The following is a 24323-nucleotide window of genomic DNA, read 5'->3' as shown; positions in this document are numbered from 1 at the left end:
TTTTCCAGACCTGCTGTATTCATTGTGTATTTTTTCATCACCAGTAGCCTTACACCAAGGCTTGATTTTTGCATAGTCAGCATAAGCCATAACCTATATAGTACTGTATGACAGCTTGGGGTTTCAAAAACTTACCAACACATCCTGTTGTTTCAACCTTTTGGGCTATGCAAGCACTTACTCATAGGTTGCTATAAGTAAGACCTTGTATAGCCCAAAATGTAAATGCAAAGTCATATTCTGCTGATGTGACTGAGGATGCAATAAAGATGGCATGATTATAAAATGGAATGCTGCCATCTTTCACAGTTTAAATGCCACCTACTGACTTTATATGATAAACATGAATTATTAAAAGAAAGAGAAAGAAAAAAAATTCAAATTATAAAGCATTTCCCCTTCAGCGAGTAAAGTGCTTCTTAACTTCTCATTTTCTGTGCTGTCAAAAGTACAAGTTGATCCTGCCAGTCTCTATCTTTCTTCTGGTTGTAGGGTTATATTTTAATGTGCACACTGCATTTTTAGCAGCATTATTGGGCCACCATTGCACTAGAGGAATGCATGCTGACACAGCCTATACGACCAGGGCTGCTGATAAGGCAGTACAGTCAGCCATCATGTACTGGGTCTGGGCCCTATCAGTTCAAAAGGAGAGCCCAAGCACCTGCTGAGCAGGAGGGCCGGCTGTACTGTCTTACTGTAGACACCAATCCTCTTCTGTCTCCCACTGCAGTGCTGACAGCTTCTCCTCCTCCCTCTCCCTCTGGCTGCACTGCCAGGGGATTGGTTCTAGCACATGCGCCCCTTCTGCTGTGCAGGCCCCCCTGTGTGCCCCTTTCCCCCACAGCACTGTTGGCTTCCCTCCTCTCTTGCTGAAAGCTGCTGCGGGCACACAGGGGGATGTCATTTACTGGCCCCTTCCTTTCCTGAATGAACGCAGTGAGCGATTGGTACCAATCACTCCTGTGTCCATTCATCGCAGATGCATAGTAAACAGTGTTTACTATGCTTCCGTTTGTGAAAGAGCAAGAAGCCTCACAGCACTTGCTATTCATTCATTCTGTGCAGCTGAGGCTGTAGAGAAAAGGCTAATAAATCTATGTCCTCAGTAAATTTTGGCCGGGGGGGGGGGTTGTCAGGTAGGGTGTATGAGGCCCCTGTGATCAGCAGCCCTGTATACAACTAGTACTTATTCTGGGTGATTTATAGCAGCTCCCTCCATTCAGTACAATACTGATTTCCCTAGCCTTGCTTTGTGCACTGACGCACAGTCATGTTGGAACAGGAAGGGGCCATCCCCAAACTGTTGCCACAATGTTGGGAGCATGAAATTGTCCAAAATGTCTTGGTATGCTGACGCCTTAAGAGTTCCCTTTAATGGAACTAAGGGGCCAAGCCCAACCCCTGAAAAACAACCACACACAATAACCCCCCCTCCACCAAATGATTTGGACCAGTGCACAAAGCAAGATCCATAAAGACATAGATGAGCGAGTTTGGGGTGGAGGAACTTGACTAGCCTGCACAGAGTCCTAACCTCAACCCGATATAACACCTTTGAGATGAATTAGAGTGGAGACTACAAGCCAGGCCTTCTCGTCCAACATCAGTGCCTGACCTCACAAATGCGCTTCTGGAAGAATGGTCAAACATTCCCATAGACACACTCCTAAACCTTGTGGATAACCTTTCCAGAAGAGTTGAAGCTGTTATAGCTGCAAAGGGTGGGCCTTGTGCGTACATGTGTGTGTAAAGGCAGGAGTCACAATACTTTTGACAATATAGTGTACGTATGAAGAAGGTTGAATGAGTGATGCAGAAGAAGATGCAGCTCAGGTTCATTGTGAAAGCGATCCTCTTTTTGGCTGCAAAGAATGTTTTACGGGAAATTTATGGAACGCTCAGATGAAGCTGAATTGCGAGATGGGTTGTGCGTTGCTTCATTGCACAGTAACTGTTCATTTTTCTCTGACTGGCTTTATAACCAGGACTATAAGCTATGGGTTCATATCCAACAGAATCTCACAAAATTAAACCTTTTATCTCTTCCCTGGATAGAACCTAAACTGAGAACCCATCCAATATATTGTTACTAAGCATTATTTAGTGACTACCTGGGACAAGCGTGTCTTTAATTTTACTGTCTCTACTTTACCAAATAAAAGTTTTACATTAGGATCTCCCCAATTGTAGATTGACACAAATACTATCCAATTTGAAGGTATTTCCATTGACAACCTTAACCTCATTAAATCACACGACCATTTAAACAACCTGTGTTAGGTAAACTCTGCCTATAAAAGAGTGTCTGATCTACCATTGGAGGCACTTTAGTTACATACAGTGCCTTGGAAAAGTATTACCCCCTTGGCATTTTTCATGTTTTGTTGCCTCACAACCTGGAATTAACATGGATTGTTTGAGGATTTGCATCATTTAATTTACAGAACATGCCCACAACTTTGAAGATTTTTTATTTTATTTTATTGTGAAGCAAACAACAAATAGGACAAAATAACAGAAAAAGTCAATGTGCATAACTATTCACCCCCCATAACTATTCACACCCCTAAAGTCAATACTTTGTAGAGCCACCTTTTGCGGCTATCACAACTCCAAGTTGCTTTGGATAAGTCTCTATGAGCTTGCCACATCTTATCACTGGGATTTTTGCCCATTCATCCTTGCAAAACTGCTCTAGCTCCTTCAAGTTGGATGGTTTGTGTTTGTAAACAGCAATCTTTAAGTCTGACCACAGATTTTCTATTGGATTGAGGTCTGGGCTTTGACTAGGCCATTCCAACACATTTACATGTTTCCCCTTAAACCACTCAAGTGTTGCTTCAGCAGTGTGTTTGGGGTCATTGTCCTGCTGGAAGGTGAACCTCCATTCTAGCCACAAATCACACACAGAGTGGTACAGGTTTTGCTCATGAATATCCCTGTATTTAGCACCATCCATCTTTCCCTCAACTCTGACCAGTTTCCCAGATCCCGACTGCTGAAAAACATTCCCGCAGCATAATGCTGCCACCACCATGTTTCACTGTGGAGATGGTGCTCTCCGGGTGATGTGATGTGTTGGGTTTGCGCCAGACATAGAGTTTTTTTTATGGTCAAAAAGTTCAATTTTAGTCTCATCAGACCAGAGCACCTTCCTCCATACATTTTGGGAGTCTCCCACATGCCTTTTCGCAAACGTGCCATTTTGTTTTGTGCTGTAATGGTTTTCTTCTGGCCACTCTGCCATAAAGCCAACTCTATAGAGCGTACGGCTTATTGTCGTCCTATGTACAGATACTCCAGTCTCTGCTGTGGAACTCTGCAGCTCCTCCAGGGTTACCTTAGGTCTCTGTGCTGCCTCTCTGATTAATGCCCTCCTTGCCCGCTCTGTGAGTTTTGGTGTGCGGCCGTCTCTTGGCAGGTTTGCTGTTGTGCCATGTTCTTTCCATTTGGTTATGATAGATTTGATGGTGCTCCTAGGGATCTTCAAAGATTTGGATATTTTTTTATAACCTAACCCTGACTTGTACTTCTCAACAACATTGTCCCTTACTTGTTTGGAGAGTTCCTTGGTCTTCATGGCAGTGTTTGGTTAGTGGTGCCTCTTGCTTAGGTGTTGCAGCCTCTGGGGCCTTTCAAAAAGGTGTGTATATGTAATGACAGATCATGTGACAATTAGATTGCACACAGGTGGACATCATTCCACTAATTATGGGACTTCTGAGGTAAATGGTTGCACCAGAGCTTTATATGGGCTTCATAACAAAGGGGGGGTGAATACATAAGCACATGCCAATTATCAGGTTTTTTTTTCTGAAAATTAGTTTTATGTATATATTTTTCTAATTTTACTTCACCAACTTAGACTATTGTGTTCTGATCCACCACATATAATTCAGATTAAAAAAACATTGAACTAAAGGCTGTAATGTAACAAAATAGCTAAAAAACCAAGGGGGGGGGGGTGAATACTTTTGCAAGGCACAGTAACTCCCCTTCTAAGCAATGTTGTAATCATATAATGCAAAATCTTTGAACTCATTTGTTGTTAACTCTACATGAGTTTCCGCCGTGTGCAATGTTTTTCCTATTATACCATTGCTTTCTGCTAAAAGACAATAAATTTGATTATTTATAGAAGCTGTTTAGTTGGCCTTTAGTTAGCATGCTCTGCTGCATGGCTGTCTCATTAGTCAGCTGTATTCCATATAGCACAAATCTTCTAGAAACATTTTGCTAAAAACAGGGCATAAACCTATCAATCAATCAGTGCCCAAAATTGTAAAGTAATGGCTAGTGCTAATTGTTCTAATGGACGTAACATTTATTTGCGGTAGAAAATTAGGGATGAACTGAACACCCCCTGCTTCGGTTGACAGCAGAACATGCGAACAGGCAAAAACTTTGTTCGAACACCATTAAAGTCTATGAGACACAAACGTGAAAAGTGCTCATTTTAAAGGCTTATATGCAATTTATTGCCATAAACAGTGTTTGGGGAGCCGGGTCCTGCCCCAGGGGACATGTATATTTTATTGTATTTTATACAGATAAAAGTTTTAAAAACGTCCGTTTTTTGGGGAGCAGTGATTTTAATAATGCTTAAAGTGAAACAATAAAAATGAAAGCGCCCGTGTTGCAGCGCAGGGTGTTTTAGTGGTGTATACAGCGCACCCAAACCGCCCCAAAGATGCTGCTTGCAGGACTTTTCAGAAGCGCATCGCTCCAGTGTGAAAAGTCACACTGAAATGAATGGGGCGTTAGAGGCTATTTCTAGAACTAAAACGCCTGAAAACGGCCTCAGTGTGAAAGCAGCCTAATGCCCCGTACACACGGTCGGATTTTCCGACGGAAAATGTGTGATAGGACTTTGTTGTCGGAAATTCCGTCCGTGTGTAGGCTCCATCACACATTTTCCATCGGATTTTTCGACACACAAAGTTTGAGAGCAGGCTATAAAATTTTCAGACAACAAAATCCGTTGTTGGAAGTTCCGATCGTGTGTACACAAATCTGACGCACAAAGTGCCACGCATGCTCAGAATAAATAAAGAGATGAACGCTATTGGCTACTGCCCCGTTTATAGTCCCGACGTACGTGTTTTACGTCACCGCATTCAGAACGATCAGATTTTCCGACAACTTTGTGTGACCATGTGTATGCAAGACAAGTTTGAGCCAACATCCGTCGGAAAAAATCCATGGATTTTGTTGTCGGAATGTCCGATCAATGTCCGACCGTGTGTATGGGGCTTAACAGGTACTTTTAAAGGCATGTTTTCAAAAGTCACAACCATTGAGGTAATTACATATAATTTTTTTCCCCTTCATATTGGTCTGATAAATATTGATTTTGACAAATTAGTTTTGCTGTACAATTAAACAACATTCAAAATACATTTAATTTTATTAAAAAAAGAGTTTTACACATACGCAATAAGCACTTTTTCAGTGTTTTGTAGTGTAATGTAACACAACTATGTTAACAGAAATCCATGGTCACAGCATACACTTTCATTTTAAAACATTAGCATTGTAATAACAATACAAGCAATAGTTATTTATGACCATCCAATATACGCTTCCTTGAAAAATCGAACTTCATGTTGTGAGTGCTGCCATGCCATCTCTTTCCACAACTTCCTGGATTCCCTGGATACTTTGCGGCTTCTCCTCTGCTGTTAATAAAGAAGTAAAGGAAAGTTTTTCTTCCTGATTTATACTTACCTGGGTGGATGCAGCCCCAGTCCAATGCTGCATCTGCCCCCAGCACCTCTACACTGAGAACCGAGCGATTGAACATCGCCAATCGCTCGGTACTCACAGCTCCGCGAGCAGAGAGCTGCAGACTATCAGTCACAGCTCTCTGCTCTTCTCCCTCCTCACTCACTTGAGTGCTGGGCTGTGGAGGGGCAGGGAGCGGCCGCCTCAGCCTCTCAGCAGCTCGCTGAGAGGTTGAGAAGGGTGTCAGTCCAGGAACCTGGCAGATCCAGACTCGGTGGTCGGGATGACATTGGTGTCGTCAGCAGAGAGCAGACTTCAGGCTGAAAACGGGTCACAGGAGTGCAAAACGAATTGCACTCCTGTGATCCATAGGAGAAGTACAGCCAAAGGAGCTTTGGCTATACTTCTCCTTTAATTTGGATTTCTAGGGACTACATATCCCATGGTACCTTGCTGACTGCATGCATTGATTCCAGTACTGATTCTACTTCCTGAAACACCTCTTTTCAATATCTCTGTTGTTCAGAAGGCAGGTGTTTCGTCAGATTAGGTGACCCGTCAGAATTTGTAATGGAAGTGATGTTTCATCGCCGGCATCTTGCTACACCCCGCAGTCGTCCACAGTAAGGATACAGTGAGAAGGCGGCAAGCGGACATCTTGTTACACCCACCGGAGTTTTTCATTTCACACTTATTTTTAACAGTATACAAAGCTTATATAGTGAAATGCAGTATTTAAAAATGCATCTGACTGTTAAAATGTTGACTTTTAAAAAAAGCAGCGGCAAGCCTGCTGATCTGACAGGTTTGCTAATCTGACAGAACATCGCTGCTTTTAAAAATCAACATCAAAACAGCCTAAGGGATTTCAAAATACTGAATTTCACTATATAAGCTCCGTTTACTGTTAAAAATAAGTGTGAGATGCAAGATGCCGGTGGGTGTAACAAGATGTCCGCTTGTCCCCTTCTCACTGTATCCTTACTGTGGACGAGTGTGGGGTGTAGCAAGATGGCGGCGACAGAACGTCACTTCCGTTACAAATTCTGATGGGTCGCCTAATCTGATGAAACACAGGCTCTGTGAAATGTGTGACACAGCAGTGCCTATCAGCAGGGCTTAGTGAGTACACTGCAATACCAAAAGTATTGGAACACCTGCCTTTACACACACAAGAACGTTAACTGCTTAAGGATTGCCCCACAATCATATAATGCGGCAGGGCGGCCCTTAAGTGCAAAATCACATATCTGTATGTGAATCCTCTCTTCGACTCTGGGGTGCGTGCTCCCACTGTGATTTGACACAGCAGGAGCCAATCAGCAGGTCTGTCAGCCACGATAGCCACTGGGACCCGCCAATTGTTCACAGGAGAGGCAGAACGACGGTCTGCCTATGTATACAAGGTAGACCGCTGTTCTGTGAGGGAGGAAGATGGAGATCTTGTGTTTCTGTTAAGCAGAAACACGGATCTCTGTTTTCCTCCAATCACAGCATTCTCTCTACAGTTAGAAAGCCCTCCCTAGGAGCACACTTAAGCCTTTGATCGCCCCTGATGTTAACCCCTTCCCTGCCAGTGTCATTTATACGGTGACAGTGCATTTTTTTAGCACTGATCACTGTATTGGTGTCACTGGTCCCCACAAAGTGTCAATGGGTATCGGTATGGTCTGCCACAATGTCGCAATCACCACCATTATTAGTAAAAACAATAAAAAAAGACGTCCTTGAATCTATCCCATAGTTTGTAGATGCGATAACTTTTGCGCAAACCAATCAATATATGCTTATTGGGATTTTTTACCAAAAACATGTAGCAGAATACATATTGGCCTAAATAATGAAGAAATTAGTTTTTTACATTTTTTATTGGATGTGTTTTATAGCAGAAAGTAAAAAATATATATATATATATATATTTTTTTTTTTAATTTTCAGTCTTTTTTTGTTTATAGCTTAAAAAATAAAAATCGCAGGGGTGATCAAGTACCACGAAAAGAAAGTTTTTGTGGGAAAAAAAGGACATCAATTTTATTTGGGGTAGAGTGTCGCACGACCACGCAATTGTCAGTTGAAGCAATGCAGTGCAATATCGCAAAAAATGGCCTGGTCAGGAAGGGGGTAAACCTTCCGGAGCTGAAGTGGTTAATGGCATCCCAGTCTTAGTCCATAGGGTTCAATATTGAGTTGGCCCACCCTTTGCAGCTATAACAGCTTCAACTCTTCTGGGAAGGCTGTCCACAAGGTTTAGGAGTGTGTCTATGGGAATGTTTGACCATTCTTCCAGAAGCGCATTTGTGAGGTCAGGCACTGATGTGGACGAGAAGGCCTGGCTCGCAGTCTCCACTCTTTTAGGGGATGGGCTTGGCCCCTTAGTTTCAGTGGAGAGAACTCTTAAGGCGTCAGCATACCAAGACATTTTGGACAATTTCATGCTCCCCACTTATTGGGAACAGTTTGGTGATGGCCCTTTCCTGTTCCAACATGACTGAGCACCAGTGCACAAAGCAAGGTCCATAAAGACATGGATGAGCGAGTTTGGGGTGGAGGAACATGACTGGCCTGCACAGAATCCTGACCTGTCAGTCCTGAGAAATTAGAGTGGAGACTGTGCGCTAGGCCTTCTCATCCACATCAGTGCCTGACGTCACAAATTTGCTTCTGGAAGAATGGTCAAACATTCCCATAGACACACTCCTAAACCTTGTGGACAGCCTTCCCAGAAGAGTTGAAGCTGTTATAGCTGCAAAGGGTGGGCCAACTCAATATTGAACACTACGGACTAAGACTGGGGTGCCATTAAAGTTCATGTGCGTGTAAAGGCAGGTGTCCTAATACTTTTGGTAATGTAGTGTATGTGTCACTAAATTCAAGGAAGTAAATGTCTGGGGATCGTCTCAGAATAAGTTTACAAACTACAAGATCATTCAGAGTAAAAGGAGCTACAAAGTAAAAGGAGGCTACAAATAATTAGAACACGTGGAAAGGAATATATGATTTTACATTTTTACCATAGATATACTTTAATGTGTTGTGTAATGGTATCAGCCAAATGATCAGACCAGTGGTGATATGCAATTTCTACTTTACTAAACAATGGAGGTGAACATAACATTGCATAGTGGATATAATATGAACAGAGGAGTGCAGTATAGAACATTAAAGGGGTTGTAAACCCTTATAGTTTTTCACCTTAAACCCCCGTTTTACTTACCTGACCCCAGATCTAGCTGGTGCCTCGTGTCCTGATTGGATAGATTGATAGCAGCGCAGCCATTGGCTCCCGTTGCTGTCTATCAAATCCAGTGAAACGGTGCCGGGTGGCGGGGCCAAGTCCTGCTTTCTGTGTGAATGGACACAGATGCGGGACTCAGGAGCGCGCCCGCACGGGTGTCCACCAAGGAGAGAGCTTCTCCAACGTGGGCACTCAATGCGGGGAGAAGCCACCAGCGCCACTGAGGGGCCCCAGAAGAGGAGGAACTGCACAGTGGAGGCAAGTATGACATGTTTAATCACTTCAATACAGGGCACTTATACACCTTCCTGCCCAGACCAATTTTCAGCTTTCAGTGCTGTCGCAGTTTGAATGACAATTGCGCGGTCATACAACACTGTACCCAAACTAAATTTTTATCATTTTGTTCCCACAAATAGAGCTTTCTTTTGGTGGTATTTGATCACCTCTGCAGTTTTTATTTTTTGCTAAACAAATAAAAAAAGACCAAAAACTTTGAAAAAAATAAAAGTTTTGCTTTTGTTTCTGTTAAAAAAATTTGTAAATAAGTAAGTTTTCTCTTTCACTGATGGGCACTGATAAGGCGGCACTGACAGGCACTGTTAAGGTGGCACCGATGAGGTGGCACCAATGAGCGGGCACTGACGATGAGCACTGATATGCGGCACTGATGGGCACTGGTAGGCAGCACTGATGGGTGACACTGATATGCAGCACTGATGGGCATTGATAGGCGGCACTGATGGGCACTCATGGATGGCACTGGTGGGCACTGAAAGGCTGCAAAGATGGGTTCTTATGGGTGACACTGATAGGCGGCACTGATGGGCACTGATAGGCGGCACTGATGGGCACTGATAGGCGGCACTGCTGGGCACTGATACGTGGCTCTGATACGCAGCACTGATAGGCATCCCTGGTGGCACTGGCAGCGGTAGGCATTGTGAGTGGGCACTGATTGGCAGCTGCCTGGGCATTGATTGGCAGCTGCCTGGGCACAGATTAGTATTTCCCTGGGGGTCTAGGGGGCATACCTGGTGGTCCAGTGTGGATGGCCATCCTGGTGGTCCTGGGCGGCTTTCCTGGTGGTCCTGGGCTGCTTCCCTGGTGGTCTGACGGCGGCTTCCCTGGTGGTCCTGGGTGGGATCCAAGGGGGGGCTGTGCTGATAAACAATCAGCACAGACCCCCCCTGTCAGGAGAGCAGCCGATCGGCTCTCCTCTACTCGCATCTGTCAGACGCGAGTGAGGAAAAGCCGATCACCGGCTCTTCCTATTTACATCGTGATCAGCCGTGATTGGACAAGGCTGATCACGTGGTAAAGAGTCTCCGTCAGAGACTCTTTACCTAGATCGGAGTTGCGGTGTATCAGACTGACACACCGCAACAACGATCGCCGCAATGCGCGCCCCCAGGGGCGTGCAGCGGCTTAATATCCTGAGGACGTCATATGACGCTATTGAAACCACTTTGCAGCCGTCATTTTGCTATATGGCGGGCGGCAAGTGGTTAATATTAACAGTAGAGAAAACAGGAATGGAAGAAATTAGAACAATTCTACAAATGGCCACTAGATGGCAGTAGAGTTCCTGAGAAAGAAGATAATGTTTCTCACATGTCCACCATATGAAGGAAGGTTCTGGGAAGCTCATGGCTGGGTGCATCTGTGGCTGGCACGGGGTTCACACTGGCACTGGTAATTGGTAATGATTAAGTGCACCTGAAGTGTGTGAAACGCGTAGTGTCTTTTGGGATGTCCTAATAAATGATTTTTGATCAATATAGTGGCGGGCGGCCATTTCTTCTATTTTTTTTTTCACACTGGCACTGCTGCTGCTGTCTTTGGTCAGGAGGTTCTGGTGGCTCAAGATAGGGCCACGCAACTGCATGGACAGCCTCTCCAAACAGACTGCTGTAGCAAAGTCCTCTCCAGTGACTGGGGCTTAGATAGATGCTGCATGCTCTTGTGTGCACTGCTGGTGGTCTGCACACCAGATTTAACGGGGGAGAACCCAGCACCTGGTGACAGTTCACTTGCCCAGTCATTGCTGTGCCATCAGGCAAGGTCTCTCTGAGCACAGGAATTAGGAAGGAGCCGGAATTTATATCCCATGGGCGAGTGCAAGAGCTCAGGGGATGCTGGGAGCCCAGAGGATTGTGGGAGTTTGAATTAAAGGGACCTGCACCTGACTGTGGATAAAGGGGCACGCCACCACAAATGTATATGAGCCACTCACCTTGAAGTCCTAACCCAAGCACTAAACAATATTTACCAGGACAACCATGCTTAAAAACCAACTCTGGGTCCCCATTATCCCCATCAGTGATTTTTTTTGTTTAGTTTTAATTCTTACTTTTTTCAAAGTCTTCAAGCAGATGACGCAGCAAAGTCTTCTTCTTTGTCTCTTGTCTAGGTTGGGCAGGTTCCAGGTTACTGATGATGGCAGTGCCAAGAGTTTTTGTTTTCTCAGAAAATAGGTGCACCAACTCAACCTAATCACTTCCAAATGTTCAGTGTGCTACACTAAATAGTGGGTGCGATCAGGGTTCAGAACTGTGTATAACAGAAGGCACAAATTTCAAGAATGTGTAACAAACAGATTAAAGGGCTCAGGGCACAGTACTCAGGGGTGTATATTGCACAGGGAACAGGGCTCAGGAGTGTGTATTGAGCAATGTGCAGGAGTGCGTATTGTACAGTGCTTGGGAGTGCGTTTCACACGGTGTGAAGGACTCAGAGAACTCCACACAGTACAGAGCTCTCCCACCACTTACCCAAGCATCTCAGGGATAAGTCCGTGTGATGGCTGCAGAAGGAGCAGCAAGGCCTGAGCTTCTGAAGAGGCAACATTAGTAAACACAGGAGCCAGCAGATGAAGTGAGTTGTGCAGAAAACTTCCTCTACCAGCTTCTGTATTTAACAGTGACAGGTTGGAGATGACAGGGCAGTGAAAAAAACCCTGTCATTGCCAATCTCTTCATCAGTACACTATGAATGATGGGTGTCATGGTGACACCCACAGAGATGGTAGGGTCATGATATCTTGCACACACAGTAGTTGCTTAATCTTACTGGGTTAGTGGTGGTGCAAAATGTAAAGCTTCAGGCACTACTGTGAGAAAATCCCTCCCAATATCCTAGTTATAATGTTTTCCTCTCTCACCAGCTACCTTAACTGTAGTACCTCTTGGCCCGTATTGGATTTTCATCCCCTGTTACCAATGAGGCAGACCTGAGGGTCATGAACTAGGAGTATCATTCGGGAAAAAGGGGGTGCTTCTTAGAATATGCACCTAACACACCACACCAGCCCAGACTTCCTGCTGGTGACACAGAGGGGATTATTTACTAAAACTTGAGCTTGCAAAATCTTTCTGCATAGACCCCAATAAGGTTCCAGGTTTTATTGTCAAAGCTTAATTGAACAAGCTGAAGTTAGAAGCTGATTGGCTACATGCATGGTTGCACCAGATTCTGAGTGCACCAGTTTTAGTAAATCTCCCCAGAGAGTCCACATTAATTTGTGAAAAGTCATTTTTGGAGTGTTGTTTTCTGACTCGTATATTTAGCAATTCCTAATTGCCACAAGAGCTGACATTCATTACTAATATAACCAGGGACCATGTTTGTTTTGGAGAAACAAGTGACTGAAAATAAAGTACAGCAAATAGTTCAAATCCATTCAGTTGCCCCCCACCTTTTAGAAGAAATACTGTGCAAATATTGGCAAAGCTGGAGACTTGAGCAGGTTGGTTAAATACAGGGTTTCCACAAAGGAAACCTACCAAGGGAGAAATCCAGGGCTGCATTGCTGATCTCTTTCTGACAATGTTAGCTACATGGCTTTCTCCGGATTTAAAACTTCACAGAGTCACAGAAACATAATTAGCATTGATGTATGTCTGTTTGTATTTTGACCAGGAGTAGTATGTCACGTCATTGACACACTTTTTACAATCTGATTGTACAATCTCCTTTAGATATACCACCAGATCAGGTATAAACTGAATGGATTTTTAGATAGGCCTTCATGCTAAATAATTGTCTATAAATTGTATCAGACTGTGACATGTGACCATCTTAAAGTGGACCTAAATTATTTCCCATATCCCTGTATGTTGTGTGCTTTAAGATGCACATCCAAGAGTCTCTTAAAAATATCAATACTCCCTGCAGACACCACCAATTGTGGGAAGCGTTCCACATCCTTATTGCCCCGACAGTGAAAAAATCCCTGCGCAGTTTAAGGATAAACCGCTTCTCCTCCAATCTCATTGTGTGGCCCCGTGTCCTCTTACACTCCTTGAGACTGAATCATTTTTTTCCTATCCTGGGATCGCCATTGAGGTATTTGTAAGTCGCTATCAAATCTCCTCTCAAGCGTCGTTTCGCCACCGAGAATAAATTTAGTGTTTGCAGTCGTTCCCCGTAATTGAGGTCCTCCAGGCCGCCTTATTAGTTTTGTTGCCTTTCTTTGGAATCCCCCCCAGTTCCAGCACATCCCTTCTGAGGACTAGTGACCAGAACTGGACAGAATACTCCAGATGTCGTCTAACCAGAGTTTTATAAAGTGGTAGGATTATTGTTATTTTTTTCTCTTTTTTTTAGGAGGTCCATATACAACTTTGTTTCAAGAAAATTTAGGGATACAATCCAAAAAGTAACCAATTTGTTTTGGGGATCCAAGAGCACCTCCTTCATTCAGTATATTAAAATAACTCTGTGGAATTTGTATCGGCAGCATTTGGAATTTATAAAGTACTTTTGGTACAATCCCCATTTTTATAGAAATTATCTTCTTGAGATCTTCCTTACTTCATCCTTTATTTCATTTATTAACGGGATATAGTTCATATGATATAGAACATTCCAACTCACTGTTAAATATATCCCTAAATATTTAATTTTTTTCTTGTAGGAATTGTTCTTCTTTCTTGTCTACATTAATATTCAGGATTTCTGACTTTGATGGGTTTATTTTAAAGTTTGATAACTCTCCATATTCTTTCAATATTTTCATTAAATTTGGTAATGTTCTAGGGTTCGAGACATAAAATAAAATATCGTCAGCATATGCTGCCACCTTATATTCCTCATCTTCTATTTTCACCTCCATATCTGATTATTTCTTCTGGTTGCAAGTAGAGGCTCCAGCGTTAATATAAATAACAGAGGAGATAAGGGACAACCCCGTCTCGTCCCATTGCTCAGGTCAAAGGGGCAAGACAAGGTCCCATTCACCCTCACGGCTGCCAACAAAATCCCCGTACAATGCCTCAATCCATTGGGTCATTCTTGGTCCCATTCCCAACTCCTGTAGTGTCGCTGACATGAACCCCCACTCTACTCTGTCAAATGCTTTTTCAGCATCTATTGAAAGAAATAGTCCATCTTTATTTTTTGTAGGAGCAATGCTGATTTCACCCCATTATCTCTCCCTTCCCTCCCGGGGACAAAACCTACCTGGTCTATGTGTATCCATTCTGGTATTAGTACTTTCAGTCTGTTGGCTAAGACTTTGGCATATAGCTTTATGTGCTCATTCAATAGCGATATAGGCCTGTAGCTGGAGCATTGTGTTATATCTTTGTCTTCCATTGGTATTAATTTAATATATGCTAGCAGTGTTTCCTTTCTCATCCCCCTCCCCTTCTCCAGTGAGTTCCAATACGAGCATAATTTTGGGACTAGTATGTCTTTAAACTTTTTATAGTAAATGACTGAAAAGCCATCTGGACCTGGGCTCTTTCCTGTCGTCACCCCTTTTAATGCCAGTGGAATTTCTTCTTGAGTTATGGGTCTCTCCAACTCTGATAACTTTTCTTCTTCTAACCTAGGTAATTTAGCTTCTTTGCATTTTTCCCTTTCTTTCTATGTCTTGTATTTGCTCTTCTTCCATTCTTATTGACTATAATGCTTTATAGAATTTTTGAAATACTTCTGCTATTTCTGATGTCGCATGCACTGAGTTACCTAGGTTATTTTTTATATATAGTTTTTTGATTTCTTTTCTTTCAATATTCTTGCCAGATGTTTTCCCGGTTTGTTTCCCCAGCAGTTTCTTTCTTTATTTACTTTATTGAAAGTTTGTTTTATTTCCTGTTCCAGTATACTACTCAGTTCGTCTTTCTTTAACCCTATCAAATCTTTTATCTCATTACCATTTTCCTTCTTATGTTTTTGTTCTAATTCATATAGTTCTTTCAATATGTAATTTCTCCTATTTATTCTTTCTTTTTTTGAAAGGATTATCGTTCTATTTTGGAGTATATCCCTTTTTTTGTGCAATCTAATATTCTGCCAGCTTTGGTTGTTGCAGCTTACTATTGCTCAATCTGTCATCTACTAGGATCCCCAGATCTTTCTCCATCCTTGATTCCCCCAGCGGTTCTCCCCCTAGTGAGTAGTTTGCATTTATGTTTTTTACCTTATATTTTTCCACATTAAACCTCATTTGCCATGTATTTGCCCACTCCAATATTTTGTTCAGGTCTTTCTGTAAATTTTCTATAATCTGAAGTGAAGTTATTGCCCTGCTTAATTTTGTGACCTCCACAAAAACCGAGATTGAGCTATTTATCCCTTTTTCTATATCATTTATAAATAAATTGAATAGAATTGGTCCCAAGTTATTTATCACTACCTTTTGGACACGCCCCTGTAACCAGTTTTTTACCCAAGAACAAACCTTATGGTCCCCGCCTACAGACCTCAGCTTGTAGATTAAGCGCTTATGGGGGACTGTGTCAAATGCCTTTGCAAAATCCAGCTACACTAAATTCACAGGCCTCCCAATGTCTAGATGGCAGCTCACTTCCTCATAGAATGTTAACAGATTGGTCTGGCAAGAACGACCTTTCGTAAGCCCATGCTGATAACTACTTATGATATTTTTTTCTTCAGTAAATTTTTGGATATAGTCCCTAATCATCCCCTCCAATAATTTACCAACGATTGATGTTAGGCTGACTGGCCTTTTTTGAATATTGGTACCACATTGGCTTTTCTCCAATCAGCTGGTACCAATCCTGTCAGTATGCTGTCCACAAAGATTAGGAACAGTGGTCTGGCTATAACCTGACTGAGTCGCGGTCATTATACTCCTCCTTTTCCTGCGTGAAAACTGAGGAGAAGAAGACATTTAGTACAGTTGCCTTTTCTGTGTCATCCGTAACCATCCTCCCATCCTCGTCTTTTATGTGAGCAACGTGCTCTGATCTTGCCTTTTTACTGTTAATGTATCTAAAAAATGTATTTGGATTTTTTTTACTCTCCTCCACTATGTGTCTCTCATAATCTTTTTTGGCCACCCTGATTGCATTCTTACACTTCTTATTGCATTCCTTGTGGTGTTGGAATGCTGACAGTGACCCATCCCCTTTATATTGTTTAAAGGCCATTTTTTTTCTCCTTAATGAGCCTTTTACATTATGGTTTAGCCATCCAGGTTTAACCTTTGCTCTTCTATATTTATTGCCCATTGGAATGCACTGTGTGATACCTTCGTTTAATATGCTCCCAAAGCATTCCCATTTTTCTTCCGTGTTCTATGTATTTAGGATTTGGTCCCAACTGTTAGTTGTGCCTAAGCAGTATCCAGAATATTTTATGCTTTTTACTTCTGGAAAAAAAGCATTGTACTTCAATGTAGTATGTGTGTACGCCTAAGCGTTCTTGTTCTGTAGCCTGAAAGCTATATATCCTCAGTGTGAGATCTAAGGCGCAACTGCCTCTCACTACTAGTCTCAGGAGATTGAATGTGATATTTGGTGAAGTCACTACTGTGCTGCCCAATGTTCTCCTTGCTAGAGGCACTGACATTAAGAGGCACTGCCTTGCCTCCAGGGGTGTATCTACCACGAGGCTAAAGAGACACTATGAGCAGTGGCATCAATATGGGGGTGCAGGCCACACCCGGGTGCCACCCACTAGAGGGTGACAGAGGAGCTAAGCAGAAGCAGGAGGCGGTGGTGGCTGCAGCCTCTAAACCCTGAAGTAGCTCACTTGGCAGAGCAGGTAGGAGTCCCAGGCTGAGATCGTGCCTCGGCAGCCTTGCTACACACAGCTGGTAATAAAGATTCGGCAGGCTGTGGGAAGGTGAGAGTCCATGTAGTTTTTTTTGGGGGGGGATGGGAGAACCTTCTGTTGTAGTATTGGGGGATATGGGAGCCTCCTTCTCTCTCACTTCCCCTCCCTCCCTCTCTCACCCACCTCTCTCCCTCTCTCTTCCCCTCTCTCTTTCCCTCACCTCTTCTCCCTCTCTCTCACCCCATCTCTTTCTCTCCCCCATTGCTTTCACCCCTCCCTCTCTTTCTCACCCCTTTCTCTCTCTCTCTCTCTCTCTCTCTCTCTCTCTCTCTCTCTCTCTCTCTCTCTCTCTCCTCCCACCCCTCTCTCTCTCCCACCCTCCTCTTTCACTCACTTTCTCTCACCACCTTTGCCTCTCATTCCCATCTCTCTCTCATCCCCCCCTCACCCCCTCTCTCTCTCCCCCCACCTCTGAAGAGTTGGAGCTCTAATAGGAAGAGGTGGACCCTAAAGAGGAAGGGGTGGGGTTTACAGATGAAGGGGTGGATCTTAAACAGGAAGGGGTGGAACAAATTTAGATAGGGGTGCCTGATTTAAGTCTTGCCTAGGGCAGCACAAAACCAAAATACACCACTGCTTGCCCCTAACAAAATGGCTACCTCCACACAGAGACACAGTACAAAACTAGGCATGATAAGTTAGTAATAGGGACACAATCAGTTTCAGGGAGACCACAGGCAATGCACATGACTAGTATTTTGCCAATTTACTCCTTTTTGTGGAGTACAACTTCCAAAGTTCAGTTCTTCTTTAAGACTCTGGAATTCCTGTTTTCTGAGGATTCTGAGTCCTGGTAATGATACTTAAATCAGTAGAGGTTAAGGTTATAAATGTCACTGATGTGATATCATATTGATACATCATACAAAAACTGCATACCTCTTGACCTTAGTCATGTAAGAAATGCACTTTCCAGTTATACAGTATAGGTCAAAGAAGACTGTTACTATAGTGAAATGATATTTACAACTATTTCTGATTTACCCAATTTACTGTTATATTGTAGTAAAAATAATCACGTGTCACCAGAAGAAATTACTTGTGGATTTTGTTTTTTAAATTTAGTGCATCTACAACATGTTGGCCTGTACTGTATATTAACTGTGAATCATGGTATGACAGCTGCTGACAGGTTTCTACCTCTGACCTGTCAGAAGATTTATTTATTATTATTTATTTCAGGTACTTATATAGCGCCGTCAATTTACGCAGCACTTTACAAATACATTGTATATTGTACATTCACATCAGTCCCTACCCTCAAGGAGCTTACAATCTAAGGTCCCTAAGTCACATTCATACATACTAGGAGCAATTTAGACAGGATCCAATTAACCTACCAGCATGTCTTTGGAGTGTGGGAGGAAACCAGAGTACCTGGAGGAAACCCACGCAGGCACAGGGAGAACATGCAAATTCCAGGCAGGTAGTGTCGTGGTTGGGATTCAAACCAGCAACCCTTCTTACTGCTAGGTGAGAGTGTTATCCACTACACCACTGTGCCACCCAAGATGACCAGAAATGTATTAAACATAAAGGTCGTTTTCATAATGTCTCTCAGGACCAGTATAACAATGAATGATGAAAGTCGGTGGTCATTTACAAGTAAAAAATGAACTCCTTGCTTACAATCTGTTAATCAACATTCCCCTGCCCAGTTTACTGCACTAAAGGCATGTTTATCTAGGTCTTATTTTTGACAACTATCTGTCAACACTGTGCGCAGCTGCTAGCTGTTAAAGCACTATTAAATCCAAAACCAAAAATTGGATTTTTGGATGTGTGATAGGACCTTGTTGTGGGAAATTCCGACCGTGTGTAGGCTCCATCACACATTTTCCATCGGATTTTTCGACACACAAAGTTTGAGAGCAGGCTATAAAATTTTCCGACAACAAAATCCATTGTCGGAATTTCCGATCGTGTGTACACAAATCCGACGCACAAAGTGCCACGCATGCTCAGAATAAATAAAGAGATGAAAGCTATTGGCTACTGCCCCATTTATAGTCCCGACGTACGTGTTTTACGTCACCGCGTTCAGAATGATCGGATTTTCCGACAACTTTGTGTGACCGTGTGTATGCAAGACAAGTTTGAGCCAACATCCGTCGGAAAAAATCCTAGGATTTTGTTGTCGGAATGTCCGATCAATGTCCAACCGTGTGTACGGGGCATTAGAGTGCCTCAACTCTGGATGAATGAGAACAGGAGGCACCTTTGGACATTAGCACTGTCAGTCTGGGGGGAGGGGAGTCTTATGCCGCGTACACACAATCGGACTTTCTGGCATACTTGGTCCGGCAGACTTTCCGACAGACTTTGTCCGCCAGGTGCGCCGGACTTAAAAATGGACGAACTTGCCCACACACGACCGGACTTTCCGGCGGGCTAGGTCCGCCCGTCTTTCCGACGGACTTTCGCCGGAGTTACGGCGGACTTTCAGAATGAACGGACTTGCCCACACACGGACAAGTCCGTTCATTTTGAATGTGACTCAGGTACGACGGGACTAGAAAAGGAAATCAATCTTGCCACTTTTATCGGCGAGATTGACACCTTGCGAGCCCCATCGCGGGTCATACCAGGCCCTTAGGTCTGGTATGGATTATAAAGGGAAGCCCCTACGCCGAAAAAACGGCGTAGGATCCCCCCTAAAATCCATACCAGACCCCGATCCGAGCACGCAGCCCGGCCGGTCAGGAAAGGTGGTGGGGACGAGCGAGCACCCCCCCCCCTCCTGAACCGTACCAGGCCGCAGGCCGCAGAAACAAGTTCATCTAGTTCAACCAATTAACTGCTTAAAGACCGGCCGCTGTTGTTTGACAGCGGCACAATGGCTCTCCTGAGCAAATCGCTGTAGGTGTACAGCGGCTCGCGTAGGCTCAGTTCCGCAACTGAGCCTACACGAGCCGCCATACACCTACGGTGATTTGCGCAGGACATTCGCTCGCTCCCGCTACATGCTGTGGGAGCATGCCCACGGGTCGGAAGGATTTGATGTCCTTCGGTGGCCCGCGTTTGCCTTGTATACAAGCAGAACTGGGAAATGCCTATGTAAACAAGGCATTTCCTCATTCTGACAGGTGACATGACAGGTATCTACTGTTCCCAGTGGTCGGAAACAGTGATCTCTGTCATTTCCCAGTAAGCCCATCCCCCCCACAGTTAGAAACAGTCATAGGGAAAACAGTTAACCCCTTGATCGCCCCCTAGTGTTAACCGCTTCCCTGCCAGTGACATTTACACAGTAATCAGTGACTATTTTTAGCTCTGATCGCTGTATAAATGTCAATGGTCCCAAAAAAGTGTCAAAAGTGTCCGATCTGTCTGCCGCAATGCCGCGGTCCCGATAAAAATCGCAGATCACCACCATTGCTAGTAAAAAAATAATAATAATAAAAATGCCATAAATCTATTCCCGTTTTTGTAGATGCTATAATTTTTGCACAAACCAATCTATATACGCTTATTGCAATTTTTTTTTACTAAAAATATGTAGAAGAATACATATCGGCCTAAACTGATGAAGAAATTAGTTTAAAAAAAAAATAATGTGGGATATTTATTATAGCAAAAAGTAAAAAAAGGTGTGTGTTTCTGTAATCTATTGTGTCACATACCTTCTTATAGCGCCGCTCGGCGCTTCCATAGCCCACCGGAGCTCTCTTCCACGATCAGAGCATTGCAGAGGGAGGGGGGCTAGATCCCCCACTGACAGGCAGCAGAAGAGGAGATCAGCTGAGCACCCCTTGGTGCTTCCATAGCCCGCTGCAATCAGAGCATTGCAGAGAGAGGGGGGTGAGATCCCCTGCTGACAGGCAGGAGAAGCGGAGGAGATCAGCTGAGCAGTGCTGTATACCAAAGGTATTTGGCTACAGATTACATTACAGAAACACACACACTAGGGCTTATTTTTGGGGTAGGGCTTATATTGCCGCCCTCCTGGAAAACTAGGGTAGGTCTTACTTTCGGGGAAACACGGTAGTCATTTTCAAACTTGCAGCACAATTGTTTGCTATCTGGGTTAGTAACACTTTAAAAGATCCTTTCAGAGGTAAAACCACCAGAAGTGCGGGTAACCCATTTACACCATGCTTACACAGAATGCCCCTTAGCAAAATTGTTCATTTTGTAGGAGAGGAAAATATGGAGTTTCTGCCTTGAAGTGCTCTACTTTCTTTGCACTTCACTGAACAAGCTAAACTAAAGCTGGCCATACATTATACAATTTTCTTATTCAATTTCCTTTAGATTTACCTTCAACTATGTAGTGAAAGGGCCTGCCTGATTGCATGCAAATTGAAAGTGTTTAGGTATGACCTCATATCATATGGTTTTGGAAAATCTAAAGGAAAATTCTGCATGAAAATTGTATAATGTAGGCCAGCCTTAGACGCTGATTGGCTACCATGCACAGCTGCACCGGATTCTGAGTGCACCAGTCTTAGTAAATCTAATGCCGCGTACACACGAGCGGACTTTCCGACCCGACGGACCGAATCCGACAGACAATCCAACTGTGTGTGGGCTGCATCGGACTTCCGACCGACCGTTCCGTTCGGAAATCCGACGGACTTTAGATTTGAAACCTGCTTCAAATCTTTACGTCGTAACTCCGCCAGACTCAGTTCGTAACGGAAAGCCTGTTCGTCTGTATGCTGGTCCGAAGGACCAGATATGACGCAAGGGCAGGGTACTACATCTCGCGCTCGCTGCAATAGGGAAAACAAATTTTCCTATTGCGGCGAGCGCGAGGCGACGATGGCCCTTAGGTCTGATATGGATTTTAAGGGGAACCTCCTACGCCCAAAAAAACGGTGTGGGGTCCCCCCCAAAATCCATACCAGACCCCTATCCAAGCACGCAGCCCGGCCGGTGAGGAAACGGGGTGGGGACGAGCGAGCGCCCCCCCCCGAACCGTACCAGGCCGCATGCCCTCAACATGGGGGATGGGTGCTTTGGGGTGGGGGGGCCGCATATTGATAAGGACAAGGGCTTCTTCCCGACAACCCTGGCCATTGTTTGTCGGGGTCTGCGGGCGGGGGGCTTCTCGGAATCCGGGAGCCCCCTTTAATAAGGGGGCCCCCAGATCCCAGCCCCCCACCCTATGTGAATGAATAAGGGGTACATCGTACCCCTACCCATTCACCTTGGGAAAAATTGTCAATAAAAAAAACACACTACACAGGTTTTTAAAGTAATTTATTACACAGCTCTGGGGGTCTTCTTCCGACTTCGGGGGTCTTCTTCCGACTTTGCCGCTCTCTCTGGCCTCTTCTCCCGGTGTCCGGTTCTTCTCCCGCTCTCCGGCCTCTCCTCCCGGTGTTCGACCTCCTCTCCCGGTGTCCCGTTTTTCTGCCGGCTCGCTATCTTCTGTCGCTCTTTTGCTAGCTGTAATGGTGTGTGAGCGCACCGCAATGACTTATATAGGCGGTGACCCCGCCCCCTTATGATGTCACAGTCCCTGGGCATGCTGGGACTGTGATGTCATAAGGGGGTGTGGTCAATATAACCCGGTGACCAAGCCCCCTTATGACGTAACAGTCCCAGCATGCCCCGGGACTGTGACGTCATAAGGGGGCGGGGTCACCGCCTACATAAGTCATTGCGGACCGCTCACACACCATTACAGCGGGAGAGAGCGTCGTGTCAACATCGGAAAAAGAAGAGGGAAGAAGACGATGCAGAAATCCGGGCCACCGCTAGCAAAAGAGCGGCAGAAGATAGCGGAGGAGCTGGCAGAAGAACCGGACACCGGGAGAAGAGGCTGGAGAGCGGGAGAAGAACCGGACACCGGGAGAAGAGGCCGGAGAGAGCGGCGAAGTCGGAGGAAGACCCCCGAAGTCAGAAGAAGACCCCCAGAGCTGTCTAATAAATTACTTTAAAACTTGTGTAGTGTGTTTTTTTATTGACACTTTTTCCCTAGGTAAATGGGTAGGGGTACAATGTACCACATGCTCATTCACATAGGGTGGGGGGCCGGGATCTGGGGGCCCCCTTAATAAAGGGGGCTCCTGGATTCCGAGAAGCCCTCCACCCGCAGACCCCAACAACCAACGGCCAGGTTTGTCAGGAAGAGGCCCCTGTCCTCATCAACATGGGGACAAGGTGCTTTGGGGTGGGGGCTGCAGGGCGCCCCCCTCCCCCGAAGCACCCACCCGCCCATGTTGAGGGCATGCGGTGTGGTACGGTTCAGGAGGGGGGGCGCTTGCTCATCCCCTCCCCCTTTTCTGACCGAACGGGCTGCATGCTTGGATAGGGGTCTGGTATGGATTTTGGGGGGGACCCACGCCGTAGAGGATTCCCCTTAAAATCCATACCAGACCTAAGGGCCTGGTATGCCCCGCGACGGGGCTCGCAAGGTGTCAATCTCGCCGATAAAAGCGGCGAGATTGACTTCCTTTTCGAGTCACGTTCAAAATGAACAGACTTGTTCGTGTGTGGGCAAGTCCGTTCATTCGGAAAGTCCGTCGTAACTCCGTCGGGAAGACCAGCGGACATAGTCTGCCAGAAAGTCCGGTCGTGTGTAGGCAAGTCCGTCCGTAGTCCGGTCATGTGTAGGCAAGTCCGTTCGTAAAAAAAAGTCCAGCGGAAGTCTGTCAAAAGTCTGTTGGAAAGTCCATCGGACCAGTCCAGTCGGAAAGTCCGCCCGTGTGTACGCCCCATTAGAACAGTATGTTCAGACTCACAATGGTCAACTGCAAAAAGAAATTTAACAAGTCTGACTTTTCATTACATTTAATTTATATTGTACAATATCGTATCATAAAATTGCATGTTGCCTTATACAGCATTTAATACGGATTTCAACATGGATCCTACTGAAGGCACAATTACATTGCCTTCCTATAAATTGCTGCAATGTTTAACAGAATGTTATTATTATTATTATTACATTTTCTTTTTTATTGGATTCTAAATTAAAAAAAAAAAATCTTCATCTAAATGCATTGCATTACAGTTGGTGTAGTAATCCCAGCATACATTAAAGCATGCTAGCCCTGTGTATGTTGTGACGATGGTGATATACTTGCAGCTTTCTCTGTTCAGTACAAGGGTAGAGCTGCAGGCGCATGCCACATAACCGAGATCAGCCAAGCAATACGTAGCCACTGTCAGCAGTGGCTGCCCTATTTATATAAGTGCTTTCTGTTGTGCTATGCATGTGTGCTCACGCAGCAAGACACTCAAAGGAGGATTGTTTACACCTTCCAGCTTTCAGAATGGCATACATTATATCACAGGAGCTGAAGATCCCTTTATGTTTGGT

General features: G+C 44.5%; 1 protein-coding gene across 9 annotated transcripts in view; it reads left to right on the top strand.

The window, feature by feature from the left end:
- The window catches only part of AFF3 (ALF transcription elongation factor 3), a 523081-nt gene that overhangs the window by 74629 nt on the left and 424129 nt on the right, over positions 1–24323 (top strand). For 2 of the 9 annotated variants that reach the window (XM_073614719.1, XM_073614721.1), the window contains exon 1: positions 24192–24321. The exons of 4 other annotated variants lie outside the window; for them this stretch is intronic. Coding sequence is in view for 2 of the 5 variants with exons in the window: in XM_073614722.1 (XP_073470823.1) it covers positions 24213–24321 (109 nt within the window). In the remaining 3 variants the exon portion in view is untranslated. Of the gene's footprint in view, positions 1–24033; positions 24322–24323 lie in introns of those variants that run through there. 3 more of the 9 variants (XM_073614722.1, XM_073614714.1, XM_073614720.1) reach the window with 3 other exon arrangements.

The sequence above is a fragment of the Aquarana catesbeiana genome, linkage group LG02 (assembly GCF_042186555.1).
Source record: "Aquarana catesbeiana isolate 2022-GZ linkage group LG02, ASM4218655v1, whole genome shotgun sequence".
NCBI classification, from domain to species: Eukaryota; Metazoa; Chordata; class Amphibia; order Anura; family Ranidae; genus Aquarana; species Aquarana catesbeiana.
This window is presented reverse-complemented; position numbering and strand designations above follow the sequence as displayed.